At 41.9% G+C, this 17,433-nt stretch overlaps 1 protein-coding gene across 1 annotated transcript; it reads right to left on the bottom strand.

Moving 5' to 3' along the window:
* Window positions 1-7,612: 7,612 nt before the first annotated feature.
* LOC113745841 (tripartite motif-containing protein 16-like) lies at window positions 7,613-9,313 on the bottom strand. The gene has a single exon (XM_027279199.1). It carries the CDS (start codon window positions 9,311-9,313, stop codon window positions 7,613-7,615), a length of 1,701 nt encoding a protein of 566 aa, XP_027135000.1.
* Window positions 9,314-17,433: the final 8,120 nt, after the last annotated feature.

Consider the following 17,433-nt stretch of genomic DNA (forward strand, 5'->3'; position numbering starts at 1 on the left):
AATAAGGAGAGTGATTCATGTTTTTCTTGTACATATGTGAGATTCATGAAGAAACAACATTTAGTTTGTGTCCTCAGTCAATAAGAGGAATTTATTACACAGAACTGAAACAAAGTGAAACACAGTCTGGATTCATTGGGTCAAGTTTGCTGTGAACAAGTTGAGTTGAGTCCTGACACACACGAGAAAACAGAGGCATGGTGCTTCACTGACCTGGTTTATTGTTCCAATATTGACCTTCAGTCCAATGAGCCTCTGCTGTGTGACAACCTTTTCTTTAACAACATACACAACTGATAAGACGAGATAACTGCAAGTACTACTTCTAGTGAAACATTCACCCTGTTTTTTTTCACTGAGCGCGTTGCTCGTGGTGAAAGTGACAAATAAAGTTGAGTTTGAACTGAAGGTGACTGACAGTAAGAAGAAGAAAAGACAGATGGATCACCACAGACTGTAGAAAACATGATGCATCGTGACAAAGTGCCGTTGTGAAGCTCCGTGTGGTCGCTCTGGTCCGTCTCCGTCTGGGCGGTCCCGCCTCCGCCGCCTCCCGACTAATCTAAAATGGTTATAGAGGTGGAGCTGAATGAAGCCTGGGTTGATCAAACAAGCCACTGTAACCACACCCACCTGTGCAATCAAAGCGTCCAAGGCTTAATCCGCATAACTTTAAGCTAATATATGGAACAGGTGAGGTTGATATAAATTCACCCTCAGTGCAGTTGTCATTGTAATAACCTGATTCAATATCAGTTATTGTTTCCTTAAACTGTAAGCTACTATTCATGAGATGTTCAACTTCTGTCCGTTATGAGTTACTGAAGATTGTATACTTTAAGTTTTTACATTTTAAATATGTGGAATATGCTCACGATGAGCGCTAATGATTTTTAGTGTCTAATACAGATGTAATAATTGTTTTACTTTAAGATTGCTGCCTTGGGGTGGGGGTTTAATATCTTGGGTTTCATACTGAGATCGCGCGAGATGTGAGGAGAGGGAGACGAGCGGGGAAGAGAGAGAGTACGTGAGAGTAAAAAACCATAGACTAATATACATGGACATATAACATGGACATATATACATAGACATATAACATGGACAATACATAGACATATACAGACGGCGCATTGAGCGGGTTGGTCCGTTGGTCCGATACGTCAAACGGGTCCCGCCATATTGGAAATGGCAGGTCTGGCGTAAACTAATACAAGGAAATGGACTGAACTTCATAAAGCGCTTTCTACAAAGTTTCTAAGGTTAATGTGCTCTTAGACAACCCATTCAACACAACCACTAATAGTATCGTGGAAACAACAGCACCAAAAAACACGTATTGTAACTTTTTAAATGATGGATTAGAACATTTATTCCTTAGTAAGCACCAACCAACGTAATGTATTTTTCTAATGATGAGTTTAAGCTACTGGTGTGTAAACTGTTATACTGTGATGATCAAATATTGAATATTTATATTTAACATTTAATGTGTCTATAGATAACCAGATCCTGAAATGTAGATGTGACCATGAGGGTTTTCGAATAAAGAGCATTACACGTGAACATATATACAATACATATGACACACACGCATATATATATATATATAATATAATTAGTACGTGTGTGTTGTGTGGTGTACTATATGTTGTAGGTAGTATAGTATATATGTTTCGTGTATCATGTGGTGTGTATGGTATTATAAGATACTAGATATGGTGTGTGTGTGTGTGTGTGTGTGTGTGTTGCTCTTCACTTCAGAACCCTCATGCCACATCGCATTTCAATCGGGTTTTATAGACACAGATTAAATGTTAACTATAAATATGGTTCAATATTTTATCATCACAGTTAACAGGGTTATCACACATATAGCTGTAAAACACTCGGCATTAGAAAAAATACATACGTTGGTTTGGTGCTTACATAAGGCTAAACATTATAAATCATCACTTTAAAAGGTTAAATACGTTGTTTTCTGGTGCCTGTGTTGTTTCCAGCATATTAGTGTGGTGTGTGAAGGGGGTGTATAAGAACATTAATTAAAGAACTTTGTAAGAAGGCGCTTTATGAAGTTCAGTCCATTTCTTGTATTAGTTTACGGGCAGACCTGCCACATCCAATATGGCGGACACAGTTCGACGTACGATTCAGACGCGTCTATTTAGATGTCCTAGGTTTTCAACCATAAGTTTGAGCAACTGAGTGTCCTCTTTAGTTTTTAATGGACGTTAAGCGTTTGCTGAAGACGTAAAGAGCGGATGGGACCGTTCGCCGTTGCCTCAGTTTGTTTTTTTAGTCCCGGGTGAAATCCCAGCTAGCCGGAGCACAGCTTTACCTTCGTTGCTGTCTGGTTTCGGCCCTGCCCTCTTCGCGGACAGAACTGCAGCCTGGAGGAAGCTTCTCAGCGGTGGTGGACTTGCTGCAAGGCTGAGCCGGGTCCAGGAGAGACGCCTGAAGGGTTTTTTCCTATGACCGAGGTATCGGAAGCAGATCTGGGTTTTCCTCATGAGCTCCAACGTTAAGGGCGTCCAACTATATAATTATTGCAAGCTTGATAACTAAAAACTAAACTTACTAAACAAAGAAGGGCACACTCAGTACCCGGGTTTTTTTTTTTCAAGTGTTTGGTTTTTTTTTTTTTCCAGGTCTGGGTCATGGTATTTTCCGTACAAGTAAAAACTTTCTTTATTTCATCATAAGCAAAGGTAAACTGGTGCTGTGTTTGCTTGTTTTTAAATCAGTGTGGTGTGCTCTTGAGCAAATTTTAGTTGTTAACCTTAACCTAGGGCTGCAACGATATGGCCTATAACCAATATCTCGTATGTTTAAAGCTATAGCGCGAACACGATATAATATCTCGATATTTTTTTTTCTCCTGTAATCACTATGAATGTTAGATTTAAAGCCCTTTGATGGCAAAAAAATAAATCAGTATGATGATTCCAAGTAGACCTCTATTTACTTAGTAACCGGCTGCCGTCCTCTGCACTCGTCAATCACACCGGCAGCGTAGCGAGAATTCACGGCGAGAATCTGGACTTACACGAGACGCCCGCGATAAACGGTGTATACAGAAAAACAACAACAACAGCTGACTTTTTGCTTCTCCGACGTGGAGGAGATTATAAAAAGAATCTGTTGTGTAAGAAATGATTGTGGTGTTTGTTTCCACTTCAAACAATCAGTACTCTCGCGTGCATGTTTGAGACCCTTGTGATCGATCTTTGAGCAACCTGGTGCAACGTCATGAGTAACTTATGTGAAGTTGTGATAAGCTCGTGAACTGCGTAATTGTGTTTTAATATTTAGATTTTGAAAGGGTGCGGAAGTTTATTACGTTTTATTCTGTGCCGATTTTTTTCCTGTCTTGTGCGCAGTGCCTCTGTTGAAATTTTACGAGGTTGAGCAGGCGCTCGCGGCAAAATAGAAATGCAACGGACGCGAGAGACGCTTCTGGGACAACCCTGGTGAGTCCTCATTGACTATACTGGAAGCTAACCTGCTCAGGTGACCGTGGTACGACGCCCCCGTTGTGGGCCAGTGGGCCTCGTCTCTCCTCACTTGAACAAAAAGGTTAACGCATGCGTGCAGGGGATCTTTCGTGGGTTCTGAATTAAATGCAGACGGCTTAAAACATGTCACGGACAAGACTAGTACTCGATGGTCGCGATATGTATATTTTCATAATCTCACGTAGAACAAGCCGGCGATATATCGAGTATAATTCATATATCGGCCCACCTACCTTAGCCTCTCATCTGTCTTATGAGAGTGGAGTCATTCGTTTACCCTAGACAGTAATTTTATTTTGAATGTAGCTCCCACCATATTGAAACGTATTGAGAATAAAGGTGCATATAGTACACCACATAGCACGAGCAGATTGGTGTGAGAGTTACAGCACATGAACGGGGAAAAATTTTTTCTGCTGTGAAAGTTTGGACAATTTGGACATGGGGACTTAGGGAGACTGACTCACTTCTTCTGGAGTCTTGTTGCTGTAATAGGTTTGTGGTTGTGCAAACTTTGAACTAACGTTTACATACTGTATAATATTTAACCAGTAAACGTGTGTAATAAGTTGAACGCCACTGGTTTCCAAGAAAAGAAACAAAGGTGAAAAATGGCAGCTGGTGATGCTCCTGTGTTTGTAGTCCTCGTCTCGGACAGCTCACCGTTTACGACAAGTCGAGGATTTCTCACTGAAGATGAAGAAGATGAAATGATTGCCTTTATATTAGTGGTTGTTGGCTGATGATTGTCACTGACTGGAGGATTTACCTGTAGGTCACAACCTTCAGATCAGCGTGTTTTAGAAAAGTCTTCTGTTTCGCTTTTTGGACTCATTTCCAGGTGAAACTTAACAGGAACTATTTTCCTTCACAGCGTCAAAGTGTATGAACTCTACAGATCATTACAGACCCTTTCCAAAAACTTTTGAAAAATCATAAGAAAAGTTTACTTATTTCCATAATGTCCCGTCAAAGGTATCCCCTTTCATGACTTCTTAGATTCAGGGCCCACAATTCAAACGATTCAAGTATTTATTGGTTATTTTTTTACATATTTTGGCTTCCAGGCTCAAAAAACCCACGAAAAACAGAAATCAAAAAATTAGAATACTTGTGAAGAATCACCATTTACCTTCTCAGTTTGTTGGCTGAAGAAAGAAAGAAATTAGGATCACAATCAAAAATCAGTCAAATAGGTACTTTCGAACGATACGTCAATGGTTCAATACGTTGGTTGGGAATCCCCCCCCCTTTGCCTAATCACTGCCCGGATGTGTCGGGCCATTGAGGCAATCACCTGTGGCATTGCGTGGGAGTTATGGAAGCCCAGATTTCCTCCCTTGATGCTTTGCTATCAGCTCTGTCTTCTTTTGTTTTTGGGTTTGGTGGCCCTCATTTTTCCTCTTGATAATACCCGCCATAATTCTCAAATTATGGGGTTTAGGTCTGGCATTTGGACTGGGCCAGTCAAGCAACTGTGATGGCATGGGATAACCAGGTTTTTGGGCTTCTTGGCGGATAATTTTTTATGTTTTTTTGGGGCAGGGGCCAGGTCGCTTCTGCGTTGGCTCAGGCTCAGAAAGGCGTGAACCACCGAAGGAACCCGACAGTTTTTTAAGCCCTCCTGGATGTGTCTAAGTGGGGGTGTTTTTTGAACTGTGACTCCCGCCTCATTTCACTTTCTAGGTCTCTGCACAGATTCTTGAATCTTCCTTCTTTCTCGTTTGATAATCTGCTGAAGTCCAGGTCATCTCTTATGCTGGTCATCTTTTCCTCCTGACACATTTTGCCTTTTCCACAAAAAAAATAGTCTTTCCATTGATATGATTGGACACGCACTCTGATGGAACAGGCCAGCATCCTTAGCTATGGAAACTTTTGTGGCTTACCATCCTATGGAGGGTATCAATATGGTCTCTGGCCAGTGGGCAAGTCCTGTCAGTGCTTTGAGTTTAGTAGAGATTCGGGGGGACACCCGTTTAAAAACATTAATGGCCCTGCAAAATCTGGGCTGATTTCTTCACAGTATTCTAAGTTTTTTTGAATTCCTGTTTCGTTGGGTTTTTGAGCTGGAACCCAAATTTTGTAAAATAACAAATAAATACTTGAAATCATTGAATTTTGGCCCTTATCTATAAAGGCTATGAAAGTGTACGTGTTGAAATGGAATTATGGAAATAAGTAAACTTAATCTTTAGATATTTTCTTACTTTGCGATCAAGGATGAACTCAGATCATCCAAGTCCTCTTCCTGGAATGACTCAGCCCTCCCTCTTCTTCTTCCCTCTTTCTGCTCTCAAACACAGCCAGCTCCTCTCTCGCTCATGTTTCCTTGTTCCCTCCCCCTCAGATCTACAGTTTGAAGATGGGTGGAACCAACATGTGCTGACGTGTCAGCTGACAGGCCGCATGTTGTTGAGATCAGAGCTCAAACTAGTTTCAGCTTATGAGGAAGTCAAACAGACAGTCGTTGACGTGGAGAGGAGAAATGGCGCAGCAAGGAAATAAACTGGACCGGGAAACCATCTCTTGTCCATCTGTCTGGATCTACTGAGAGGATCCGGTGACTACTTCCTGTGGACACAGCTACTGCATGAACTGTATCAAAACCACTGGGATGGAGAGGATGAGAAGAGAATCCACAGCTGCCCTCAGTGTAGGCAGACCTTCACACCGAGGCCTGTCCCTGAGAAAAAACACCATGTTAGCAGCTTTAGTGGAGGAACTGAAAAGACGGACTCCAAGCTGCTCCTGATGAACTGCTATGCTGGACCTGAAGATGTGGCCTGTGATGTCTGCACTGGGAGAAAACTGAAAGCTTGAAGTCCTGTCTGGCTGTCTGGCTCTTACTGTGAGAAACACCTCCAGCCTCATCATGATGCAGCTCCTTAAAGAAACACAAGCTGGTGGAGCCTCCAAGAAGCTCCAGGAGAAACACTGCTCTCGTCATGATGAGGTGATGAAGATATTTGTCGCTGATCAGCAGTGTATCTGTTATCTGCTGCCTATGGATGAACATAAAGGCCACGACACAGTCCAGCTGCAGCAGAAAGGACTGAGAGGCAGAGAGAGCTCGAGGTGAGTCGACTAAACATCCAGCAGAGAATCAGGACAGAGAGAAAGATGTGAAGCTCCAACAGGAGGTGGAGGCTATCAATGGCTCTGCTGATAAAGCAGGTGGAGGACAGTGGAGAAGTATTCACTGAGCTGACCGTCTCATGGAGAAAAGAAGGTCTGATGTGAAGCAGCAGGTCAGATCCCAGCAGGAAACTGAAGTGAGTCGAGTCAAAAGATCTTCAGGAGAAGCGGGCAGGAGATCACTGAGCTGAAGAGGAAAGACGCTGATGAGAAGCTCTCACACACAGAGGACCACAACCAGTTTCTACACAACTACCCCTCACTGTCACGACTCAGCCAATCTACAGACTCATCCAGCATCAATATCCGTCCTTGAGGGACTTTGAGGATGTGACAGCTGCTGTGTCAGAGCTCAGAGATAAACTACAGGACGTTCTGAGGGACCAACGGACAAACATCTCATGACAGACACTGAAGTCCATGTTTCACTGTCAGGAACCAGACGAGCCCAAGACCAGAGCTGAGTTCTTAAAATATTCACGTGAACTCACACTGGATCCAAAACACAGTAACACAATCTGTTATTATCTGAGGAGGAACAGAAAAGTGATTATGAAAACAATCAGTCTTATTCTCTACCCGACAGATTTCCTGAATATCCTCAGGTCCTGAGTAGAGGAGAGCTGACTGGACGTTGTTACTGGGGAGGTGGAGTGGAGAGGATGGACGTTATGTGCAGTCGCATACAAAAGATTATCAGAGCAGGGAGATCAGTAATGTTTCTTCTGATTGGATTCTGATCATACAAACTAAAGTCATCATGAGCAGTGATAGCCTCCATGGCTAAACAGACACAGGAAGGAGCGCCACCTACAGAAACTCAAACATTTACACAACGACCATGAGAAGAGGGCAAAGTAACCGCCCACAGTGTTTGATTGACAGGTGAAGAATGCCACAACAATCAGCTGTCACAACAATGATGGAAACAACAAGCTGAGACATGAACACAGAATTTAACCCTTCAATGACTTCTGTCTATTTGACTTCACACAACTCAGCAAGGTCTTCAGATAACATAAATTCCATCCAGCATAGAGAGGCTGAGTGAACGTGGTCTGGACTCTGTGGAGGAGAGTCATGGTTTCAGAGACGCTGTAGAAGGACAGAATACCTGCACTGTGATCCAGGTACACTCCAACTCTGGAGGACCGAGGACCTGAGACGGGAGTTTGGACTTTGTTGTAATAAAAGTTATAACCGTCTGTGTCACAATCTAACCTCCAAGATTTGTCATTGAATCCAAATAAACATCGATGTGATCTCCCTGCTCTCCTGATGTTCTTGTATGTGACTGCTACATCAACTCTTCCTCCTCTCCTCTCCACCTCCCAGTAACAACGTCCAGTCAGTCTCTCTCTACTCAGGACCTGAACCCAATAAGTGAATCTGTCTGGGTGACTAGAATAAGACTGTTCTTGTTCCATTCTTGTCACTTTTCTGTTCCCCTCAGATAATAACAGCTCTGTGTTTGCTGTGTTTGGATCCAGTGTGAGTTCACGTGAATATTTTAAGAACTCAGCTCTGGTCTTGGGCTCTGGTTCTGGTCCTGACAGTGAAACATGGACTTCAGTGTCTGTCAGTAAGATGTTTGTCCGTTGGTCCCTCAGAACGTCCTGTAGTTTATCTCTGAGCTCTGACACAGCAGCTGTCACATCCTCAAAGTACCTCAGAGGACGGATATTGATGCTGGATGAGTCTGTAGATTGGCTGAGTCGTGACAGTGAGGGGTAGTTGTGTAGAAACTGGTTGTGGTCCTCTGTGTGTGAGAGCTTCTTCAGATCAGCGTCTTTCCTCTTCAGCTCAGTGATCTCCTGCTCCAGCTTCTCCTGAAGATCTTTGACTCGACTCACTTCAGTTTCCTGCTGGGATCTGACCTGCTGCTTCACATCAGACCTTCTTTTCTCCATGAGACGGATCAGCTCAGTGAAGATCTTCTCACTGTCCTCCACTGCTTTATCAGCAGAGCCATTGATAGCCTCCACCTCCTGTTGGAGCTCCTTCACATCTTTCTCTCTGTCCTGGATTCTCTGCTGGATGTTTAGTCGACTCACCTCGAGCTCTCTCTGCCTCTCAGTCCTTTCTGCTGCAGCTGAGACTGTGTCGTGGCCTTTATGTTCATCCACAGGGCAGAGATAACAGATACACTGCTGATCAGTACGGCAGAACATCTTCATCACCTCATCATGACGAGAGCAGATGTTCTCCTGGAGCTTCTTGGAGGGCTCCACCAGCTTGTGTTTCTCAAAGGCGGGGGATTCAAAGTGAAGCTGGAGGTGTTTCTCACAATAGGATATCAGACAGAACAGACAGGACTTCAGAGCTTTCAGTTTTCTCCCAGTGCAGACATCACAGGCCACATCTTCAGGTCCAGCATAGCAGTGATCATCAGGAGCAGCTTGGAGTCCAGTCTTCTTCAGTTCCTCCACTAAAGCTGCTAACATGGTGTTTTTCTTCAGGACAGGCCTCGGTGTGAAGGTCTGCCTACACTGAGGGCAGCTGTGGATTCTCTTCTCATCCTCTCCATCCCAGAAGTTTTGAATACAGTTCATGCAGTAGCTGTGTCCACAGGGAATAGCCACTGGATCCTTCAGTAGATCCAGACAGATCGGACAAGAGAAGGTTTCCCGGTCCAGTTTATTTCCTTGCTGCGCCATTTCTCCTCTCCGCGTCGACGACTGTCTGAGTTTGACTTCCTCAGAAATGAAACTAGTTTGAGCTCTGATCTCAACAACATGCGGCCTGTCAGCTGACACGTCAGCACATGTTGGTTCCACCCATCTTCAAACTGTAGATCTGAGGGGGAGGGAACAAGGAAACATGAGCAGAGAGGAGCTGGCTGTGTTTGAGAGCAGGAAGAAGAGGGAGGGCTTATCAAGAGCTGAGTCATTCCAGGAAGAGGAGCTTGTAAATGATCTGTAGAGTTCATACACTTTGATCGCTGTGAAGAAAATAGTTCATGTTAAAGTTTCACCTGGAAATGAGTCCAAAAGAAACCAGAAGACTTTTCTAAAACACGCTGATCTGAAGGTGAAATAAAGGTAAATCCTCCAGTCAGTGACAATCATCAGCCCAACAACCACTAATAAAGGCAATCATTTCATCTTCTTCATCTTCAGTGATGAAATCCTCGACTGTCTGTAAAAGGTGAGCTGTCAGAGACGAGGACTACAAACACAGGAGCATCACCAGCTGCCATTTTGTCACCTTTGTTCTTTTCTTTGGAAACCAGTGAGTTCAAATGTATTACACACGTTTACTGTAAATATTATACAGTATGTAAAGTAGTTCAAGTTTGCACAACCACAAACCTATAGAGCAACAAGACTCCAGAAGAAGTGAGTCAGTGTCCATAAGTCCCCATGTTCAAATGTCCAACTTCACAGCAGAAATAAACATGTTTACAGCCTGGTACAAAAAACAGCTGGTTTGAGCAACCAGGCTTCATTCAACCTCCACCAATGCTCGACATCTTTGCCAGTATTTATTTCAGCCAAGGCAGGACTGCCAAGATGACGGTTGACTCAGCTTCACAGCTGCTCTTTAGAGGCCTGTGGGTGACGTCACAGAGACGACATCCATGTTTTATACAGTCTATGGTGAGAACAAGTTGATATACGAGTGTAAGTGTGTCGACCCTGTGATAATCTGATGATCCGTCCCTCACCCCAACCGCCCTTTGTGAGCTGGGATCAACTCTCCATAGCAGGTAGAGATAAGAAAGTCACTAAAAGGAAAACATATCACATACATGATGTGAGGAGCACCCAGATTAGACCAAGAGTCTTTGAGGATTCTGAAAATACCTTCGAACAGCAAGAAGAGTTAAACAAACAAACAGATGCTTAGCTCTTCAACAGAACAGATGGCTCTGCGTTCAGATTGGCGTCCATTTTTCAAGCTAGCTTGTAATAAATTTAAACCCATGGTCCCACAAGACAAAGCAGGAGTAACCTACCAGTAAACGGTTGAGGGTGTTTTGTTACATGATTTTTAACAGACATTTGTCAGCTAATTGGAAACAAGTATTTAAGTGAAATAAAAAAAAATATCCACATCTATGTATTTAGTATCAGTCGAAAACTAACCAGCAATTCAGCTGTAAACTGTGAAACCTGTTGTAACATGAACATACTGCTGCAGGAAAGCTTTAACACCAGCGTGATGAGAAATGTCAGTTATCTGGTGGTTTGGTTTCACCATCCAGTGATGTTTACTTTGCAAAGAGAGTATAGGTCAACCCAGAAACAAGAAAGGAAGTCGCCAAACATTCATTTTAACAACGCCAAAGGGAATTTATTGGAAAATCACAAAAGCCGACATCAGGACAGACAAAATCTTTGATCTTTGTCTGGTTTATTCAAGATGCTCTCCTCTCTCGCTGGTGCTGGAAATCGATATCAAATGATTTATAACTTTCAACACAATAACGCGAGGGGACACGTTTTCAGATATTGCCGGTCTAAGCCTTTGGATTATCGCTGGGAGAGTTCAGAAAACTATTACCGGGACGTGACATTAATTAACTTCCAGAGGCTGCACTCTCCTGCAAAGCTGCATTAATACAGCACGAGGTAAGCCCTGTGTTCTCACCTTCCCAAAGAGCCCATTAAGACTTCACACACTCGAGCAAACCCACACACCTCACACATTAGACTTGACAAGTGAACGCCCCGGCAACGGCAATCAATGGATTCCGAAACTTTGGATTCAATGCAGCATACTAAATGAGAAAAATAAATTTCCCCTCTGTGCATGGGCTGGAGTGCTGCAGTAAGCTGTTTTAGGACAGCGCTCACTCTGACCTCTCCACATAAAGTCCTGAGGCAGATATAAATAACGGGTCGGCGTGTTGGAGAGGACGGCTATTGATTACTGAGGGAGGCCGGATGACACGGAAGCCTGGCTCTGCTGTGCACATTCTGAGACCCCAAACTACTGCAAGAAAATATGATTATAGCACTTCAATGTAGCTTTTTTGTGCAGTGTATAGTACAGAATAAGTGGGAGAACCTGTAAGACAGCATCACATTTAGTAGCTAATGTTTTAAGAAGAAATAAGTTAACAGTGGTTCATTTTTGGGGTCACCAGGTACGGAACGAAGGGTGAGGGTCAAAAAACCAAGATAACTAGCTGGGTAACAGTTTATTAACTATTTGATAACTAAGCTAAGACTTTAGTACAATATTCAAGTCAATATTACAGACCAAAAACAGAACTCGGACCATGACTATTGAATGGTGAATGGTGGGTTGAAGTCAAGTGAATAGATACTGCTGAAGCGGTTGCAGTGAATATTGCAACATACAAATGTATGACAAACGACAAAAGATAAGGATACAAAACATATATTATATGTTTTGTATCCATATTTAAGGCAGTCAAATGTCGATGTTAATGCTCGGCATGGTTGCAGTTGGGCGAAGAAGAAAAAGATGTTAAAATGTTGCGCTCATCATTTCCGGTAAGTGCACAACAGCTGCACTCGAACTGAAACAACACTACCCTGCTGACATAAGTGCAATACGCCAGGAAGTACATAGTGTACACAATGTACTACATAGAAGTGTTCTGACAAAAGTAACCGAATTGAAACACAGCACACGAGACTAAGTTGCAGTTATTTATGAGAATCTACTTATTTTTCAAAAAGCTCTAATAAATCCAACTTAGCACAAAACTGCTAACTTCTGCTGAAGTGTCTCAGCAAACAAACACGGCTGCCTCAAAATCCTTCCGAATAAACACTTCCACTCTGCGTATATACCACGGCCCAACACTTGGTGAATATTCATTCTGTGCATTAATTTACACTCGTCAGAGAAACACCAGCATTTCCCTTTTTTACGTATTGAATACTTGTAAATCATAATGGGAATCCCTCCCATTTCCAGTCCAGCAGAGACACGGTCTAAAGACGTCAAAAGAGAAATGGCTGTTCCATCTCACTAACTGCACTAAGTGCATGTGCAAGGACACTACAGCTAACTTTTTAAAGCTGGCTCTTTGTTTTCAAGCTTCATGTGCCTGCACTTTACTTTGTACTGTGCTTTTTACACACACACCTAATTCTGTTAAACCACCTACGTGATGGAACTAGACATGTTCGTTGGGTTGGGAGATTTATGAAGCAACTGCAAAAGGCTATTATTTCTGTTTCCTACCACGAGCTGGTGTTATCCTGTGTTACCACTACCCAGAATCCCCCAGGAGAACACTTACTGCACTTACATTGTTCCAGGAACCTGCAAACAGATTCAGGCAGGCAAAGAGCATTTAATGAACCTATGCATGCATGTGTGTGTGTGTGTGTGTGTGTGTACTCACAACACATAGCTATAGGCATGTATTTCCCCATACACATTCACATAAGGGGAACACACAACTGTCCACACACAAACACACAAACACACACTCTCTGGGGATACATGTCTTAGAAATTTCTGAAGCCCCGGAGAGTTCAATGTCAGCACAGGAGGTGACCAGGTTATTTCTGGCCTGTTCTATATACAGTTTGACACTGCATGTAATATTCAGCATTCTGCTATACATACACACTATACTATATTCTCCTCTGTGTGAACCCATAGACGGCTCATCTGTGGGTTCACACATAGATAGTGTGGTTGAATCATCTTAAGAAAAAAAAAAAAACCTAATTAAACTTAAAACACGGGCAATAATAGAATATTTAATGGCATGAGGGGGAGTTATATTTTATGGGTATACAATATACTTTCATAACAGTTCAGTGAGTTGAAAAAAGTGAAGGTATCAAGGCAAATCAGTGGGTATAATAATGTGCATGTACTGCACTGACACCTACTAAATGACCCTGTTTGTTCATTGGCTTTGTTGCCCCTCAGCTACACTTTAATGTGTCATGGAACATTTGTTAAATGCAGTTCTGGGCATGTTACAATTGAAATAAGCACTAAACAGTAAAATAGTCCAATTTCCTCTAAAGGGAAAGATTTAGTGTCTCTATAAAATAAAAAAAAACAGCCTACGACCAGTCCATCAATACCACAATGTTATCATCACTTCAGCATAATTTGGTGAACCCAAAATGTTTTTTTTTTTCTTTTATTAAGAAATATAAAAAAGCTGCTGGTGTTGCTTGGAGACGTTAGTGTACACAGTGTATACTCCAAATATAAATATTTAAAGCAGTTGATATTGCAAATCATGACATTACTTTCTTTACTACTGGGATAGAGTATTAAAGGGATATTTCAGTTAAAAAAAAGGAAACGAAATGCATATTTTCCTGGTATCTTTACAAACTAAATGATTGAACGTTGGAGTTCCACAAGGCTCAATGCTGGGGCCCTAAACTTTTTTGTAAAATGAAACTAAATGAACATTTGAGCTAACCCAAATATCTTTTCTGCTTTGAGAGTCTGTTGGTGAGATGAAATGGAGCATGAATTTCAGTTTGGAACTGATGTGTACTTTAAAGCCATCGATGACAATGAGCTGACCGTGTTTTGAAAGTACCCCTGACTGTGTGATGTTTTTATGTTGTGTCCTATCAGAAAGTAAAGAAATAAACACAACCACCAAACACTAAATCTATAAGAAGGCAAGTCTTACAGAACCCTCTAACGTTGGCAGCCAGTTGAGACTCTGTTAGGCTCTAGCACAGATGATTTATGGTCTCTTAAATTTTAAATCTTTTTGCCAAAGGTTGCAAGTATAGGGATCAAAATTCACAAAATCTCTTTAAGTATAGGCCTTGGGGACTACTAAAAGCAATAAGTCATGGGAATGGCAAGAATAGCTGTGACAGCTGACTACAGATTTTATTGCTTTTAAAATGAGATACAGTTTCTATATAGGCAGAGAGGACATGCATGATCTATATGAAGTGTCAACAAAACCAAACACTGAAACATTAACTCCTCTTCCTCTGCATTTTATAAAGAAGTATGACTTTGAATTGCAAACAAACATTCGTCACAGAGCCTTGTAGATGTGCGGAGCCTCGATGAAATCAGACCAGAGATGCTGTTGTACTGTAATTTTCCTCCAGCCAGAGGGTTAGAGAGGCGGAACCTGCAATATGCAATATGTTGAACTCACTTTAAAACAAAGTCAATGGATTGTTGGTTCAAAGCTCCAGCTGGCTGCCAGGGTGGAGCACAGCTGCAGAGAGGTTGTTTAGCCCCAGTGAAACCATTTCTGACAAGTTAAATTGTGAGAGGGTTTGTCTGCCTGGCCGCACAAGCATTTATTGAGTGTGGAATGAGTTCTCGCACAGGGGTTGTGTGTCTAAGTGTGTGTATGTGTGTGTGTGTGACCTCTGGTCGTAGATTAAGGTCACAGCCTCTCTGTCAGGCAGCACAACATGAGTAATGTTTTAATGTGAACTTATTAGGCCCTCTGTGCTTTTATGGACAGACTGAGGCTGGAGATGGAGAGGTCATTTTTCACCCACAATGACTTGACCCCGGACTGAAACCAGCTTTTCTGCCTGGTCAGTCTTTAATCCCCCAAATGACAAAATGACTGATAAATCTTTGGAATTACAAGAAAATACTAACTCGAACCAAAATTCCGAATGTCATAAACATTTGTTTCACTTATGATTACATTGTAATTTGGTGTTTCAAGCCATAAGAAGCTGAAGATGTAATGTAAAAAGCTGTGGTTGATGCAGTAAGATGCATTATGGCCAGATCCTTGATTGAAATTAGAAGAAAATAATCCACTCAAACTATGATGTGGGTCCCTTCTGGGGGAGTGTAGAAGCTGTAGGGAAGTTGTTTGTCCAGGGGAAAACAAACCGTACATTTTACTGGCATTTAGATCATCTAAATGACTGAATGTTAAATGTGGAGTTCCACAAGGCTCGATGTTGGGCCCCAAACTTTTCATATATTAATGGTATTTTATTTTGTGTGCAGGTGTTGCAATATTACATTTACACAAAAACAAATTCATTACATTCCATGAACTGAAAGTAAGGATTACGAATATATAGAGACAGCATCGACACTCAAAAGTTTTTTTTAATTAAATTTTGCATGTTAGTAATGTAGAGGTTCAACCTTGGCTTGCTAATGGTTGGAACTGTTGAGTCTAATGCTTTACATCGTACAGTTTAGACCTGCGTTATATTAAAGTATTTATATAATACTATTATGAACTCCCTCTCAGATTTTGCAGTGTCATAATTGACAGCCCTGTTTTTCTTGGGTCCATCTTGTAATTCTTTGAATGTTACTTACATAATTCAACGTACATGTACTTTGTTGTAGTGTGCAGTTTATACTGGAATAAACTGGTTTTAATAGTAAGAGTATATACAGTAGTTTATTTTGTGGTTGTATTAAGCTCACTGTCTGTCTCATGTATTGATTGTAGATGCTGCTTTGGGTCTGATGACAAACAGTTTGCCTGAGGAAGTTGTAGAGTCACAGACAAAACAAAATGAGCAGAGATGGATCACACTGACTGTACAGCACCTGGCACAGTGACTGTGCACTTTCATGTGATGGTTCTCAAGCTGCTGTTGGTCGCCTGAAGCTGTTCCATTTGTCTTTTTTAAGCTTTTCAGTGGGGAACCAGATGAGAAATCTGCTTTTTACCCCGAGACCAAGCAAGACATTTAGCTGTGCCTGAGGCCAGAGCTTCATGAGAACATATTATTACTTTTATCATCTGGAGAGCCATCACAGACAGCCTATTTCCTCTATCAGCTTTGTTTTTTTTTTTACAGATTTGGTGGAGTAAAAGTTTCACTGTAGTTCTGCTAAAGTACGGCGACTATCTGCGTCTAATATCACAAAAAAGTGTCTTCACATGATTGTTGTGTTAAATTTCTTTGAATGTAGTGACTAGCAAAGCTTAGCTGCAGGACTAATCCGTTTAATATAATAAAATCCATCTTAAACCTGCTAAAGGATGTTTTCAAAAAGAACTGTAACTTAAGACACTCTTAAAAAATGAGTGTAGAAGTGACTCCTATGCAGTCATAGAGTGTTGTGAATGCCGCCTATGAATAAAAGTGGTGTTTGATGCAGACACCAGCCACATGGTGGAGTGGTTCATCAATTTATACCATGGATGTATTGAGGAGAACTGTATACAGCGTTGAAAGTGGGGCTCCATTCGTTCTTATGGAAGCTGTTTAGTAGCCCAAAAAGGTTTGGCTTCCAGATGAAGATCTTTCACATTGTGGGACCCACAGAACAAGTGCACTACTTCAACTGACCGAGTGCGATTGAAGTTTAGCTAACGGAGTGAACTAAACTTCACTCCGTTAGCTTCAGTGGTGATGAAATGATTTAATCGTGAGGCTCTTCTAGACGTTCCAAATGTTTTGGGACCGAATGGATCAAATTCTGAAAGCTAAACGAGTCATTTCGTGGGGATCGACGCCCTTTTAATGCATGGTACTAACTTAGCTTGGAGTTTTTGTGGTTTCTCGTCTCGCAGGTTCTCATGGATCGCTGAGATCAGAGATTGTGGGTGCACGTGTAGCTGCAGTGCTGCTTGATGTCCACCTCAAATGTTACTATTTTTTATTATTTTTAGTCATGTTTATTATGTTTACATTATTGTCGTCCACCATGATCTGGGTTTGGTTCAAGGTTATCGCCTCTCAAAGGGAGGTTTTATCCATGCCACTGTCACCAGGTGCTTGCTCATGGTGGGAATTGTTGGGTCTCTGTAAAGAACAGAAAGATCGCTTCATGGTTGAAAGAGTGTTAACTATTGACAATGAGGGCATATCAGCTTTGTAGCTCTGGTGGTACAGCAGGTTGTCTA

The sequence above is a fragment of the Larimichthys crocea genome, chromosome I (assembly GCF_000972845.2).
Source record: "Larimichthys crocea isolate SSNF chromosome I, L_crocea_2.0, whole genome shotgun sequence".
NCBI lineage: Eukaryota > Metazoa > Chordata > Actinopteri > Sciaenidae > Larimichthys > Larimichthys crocea.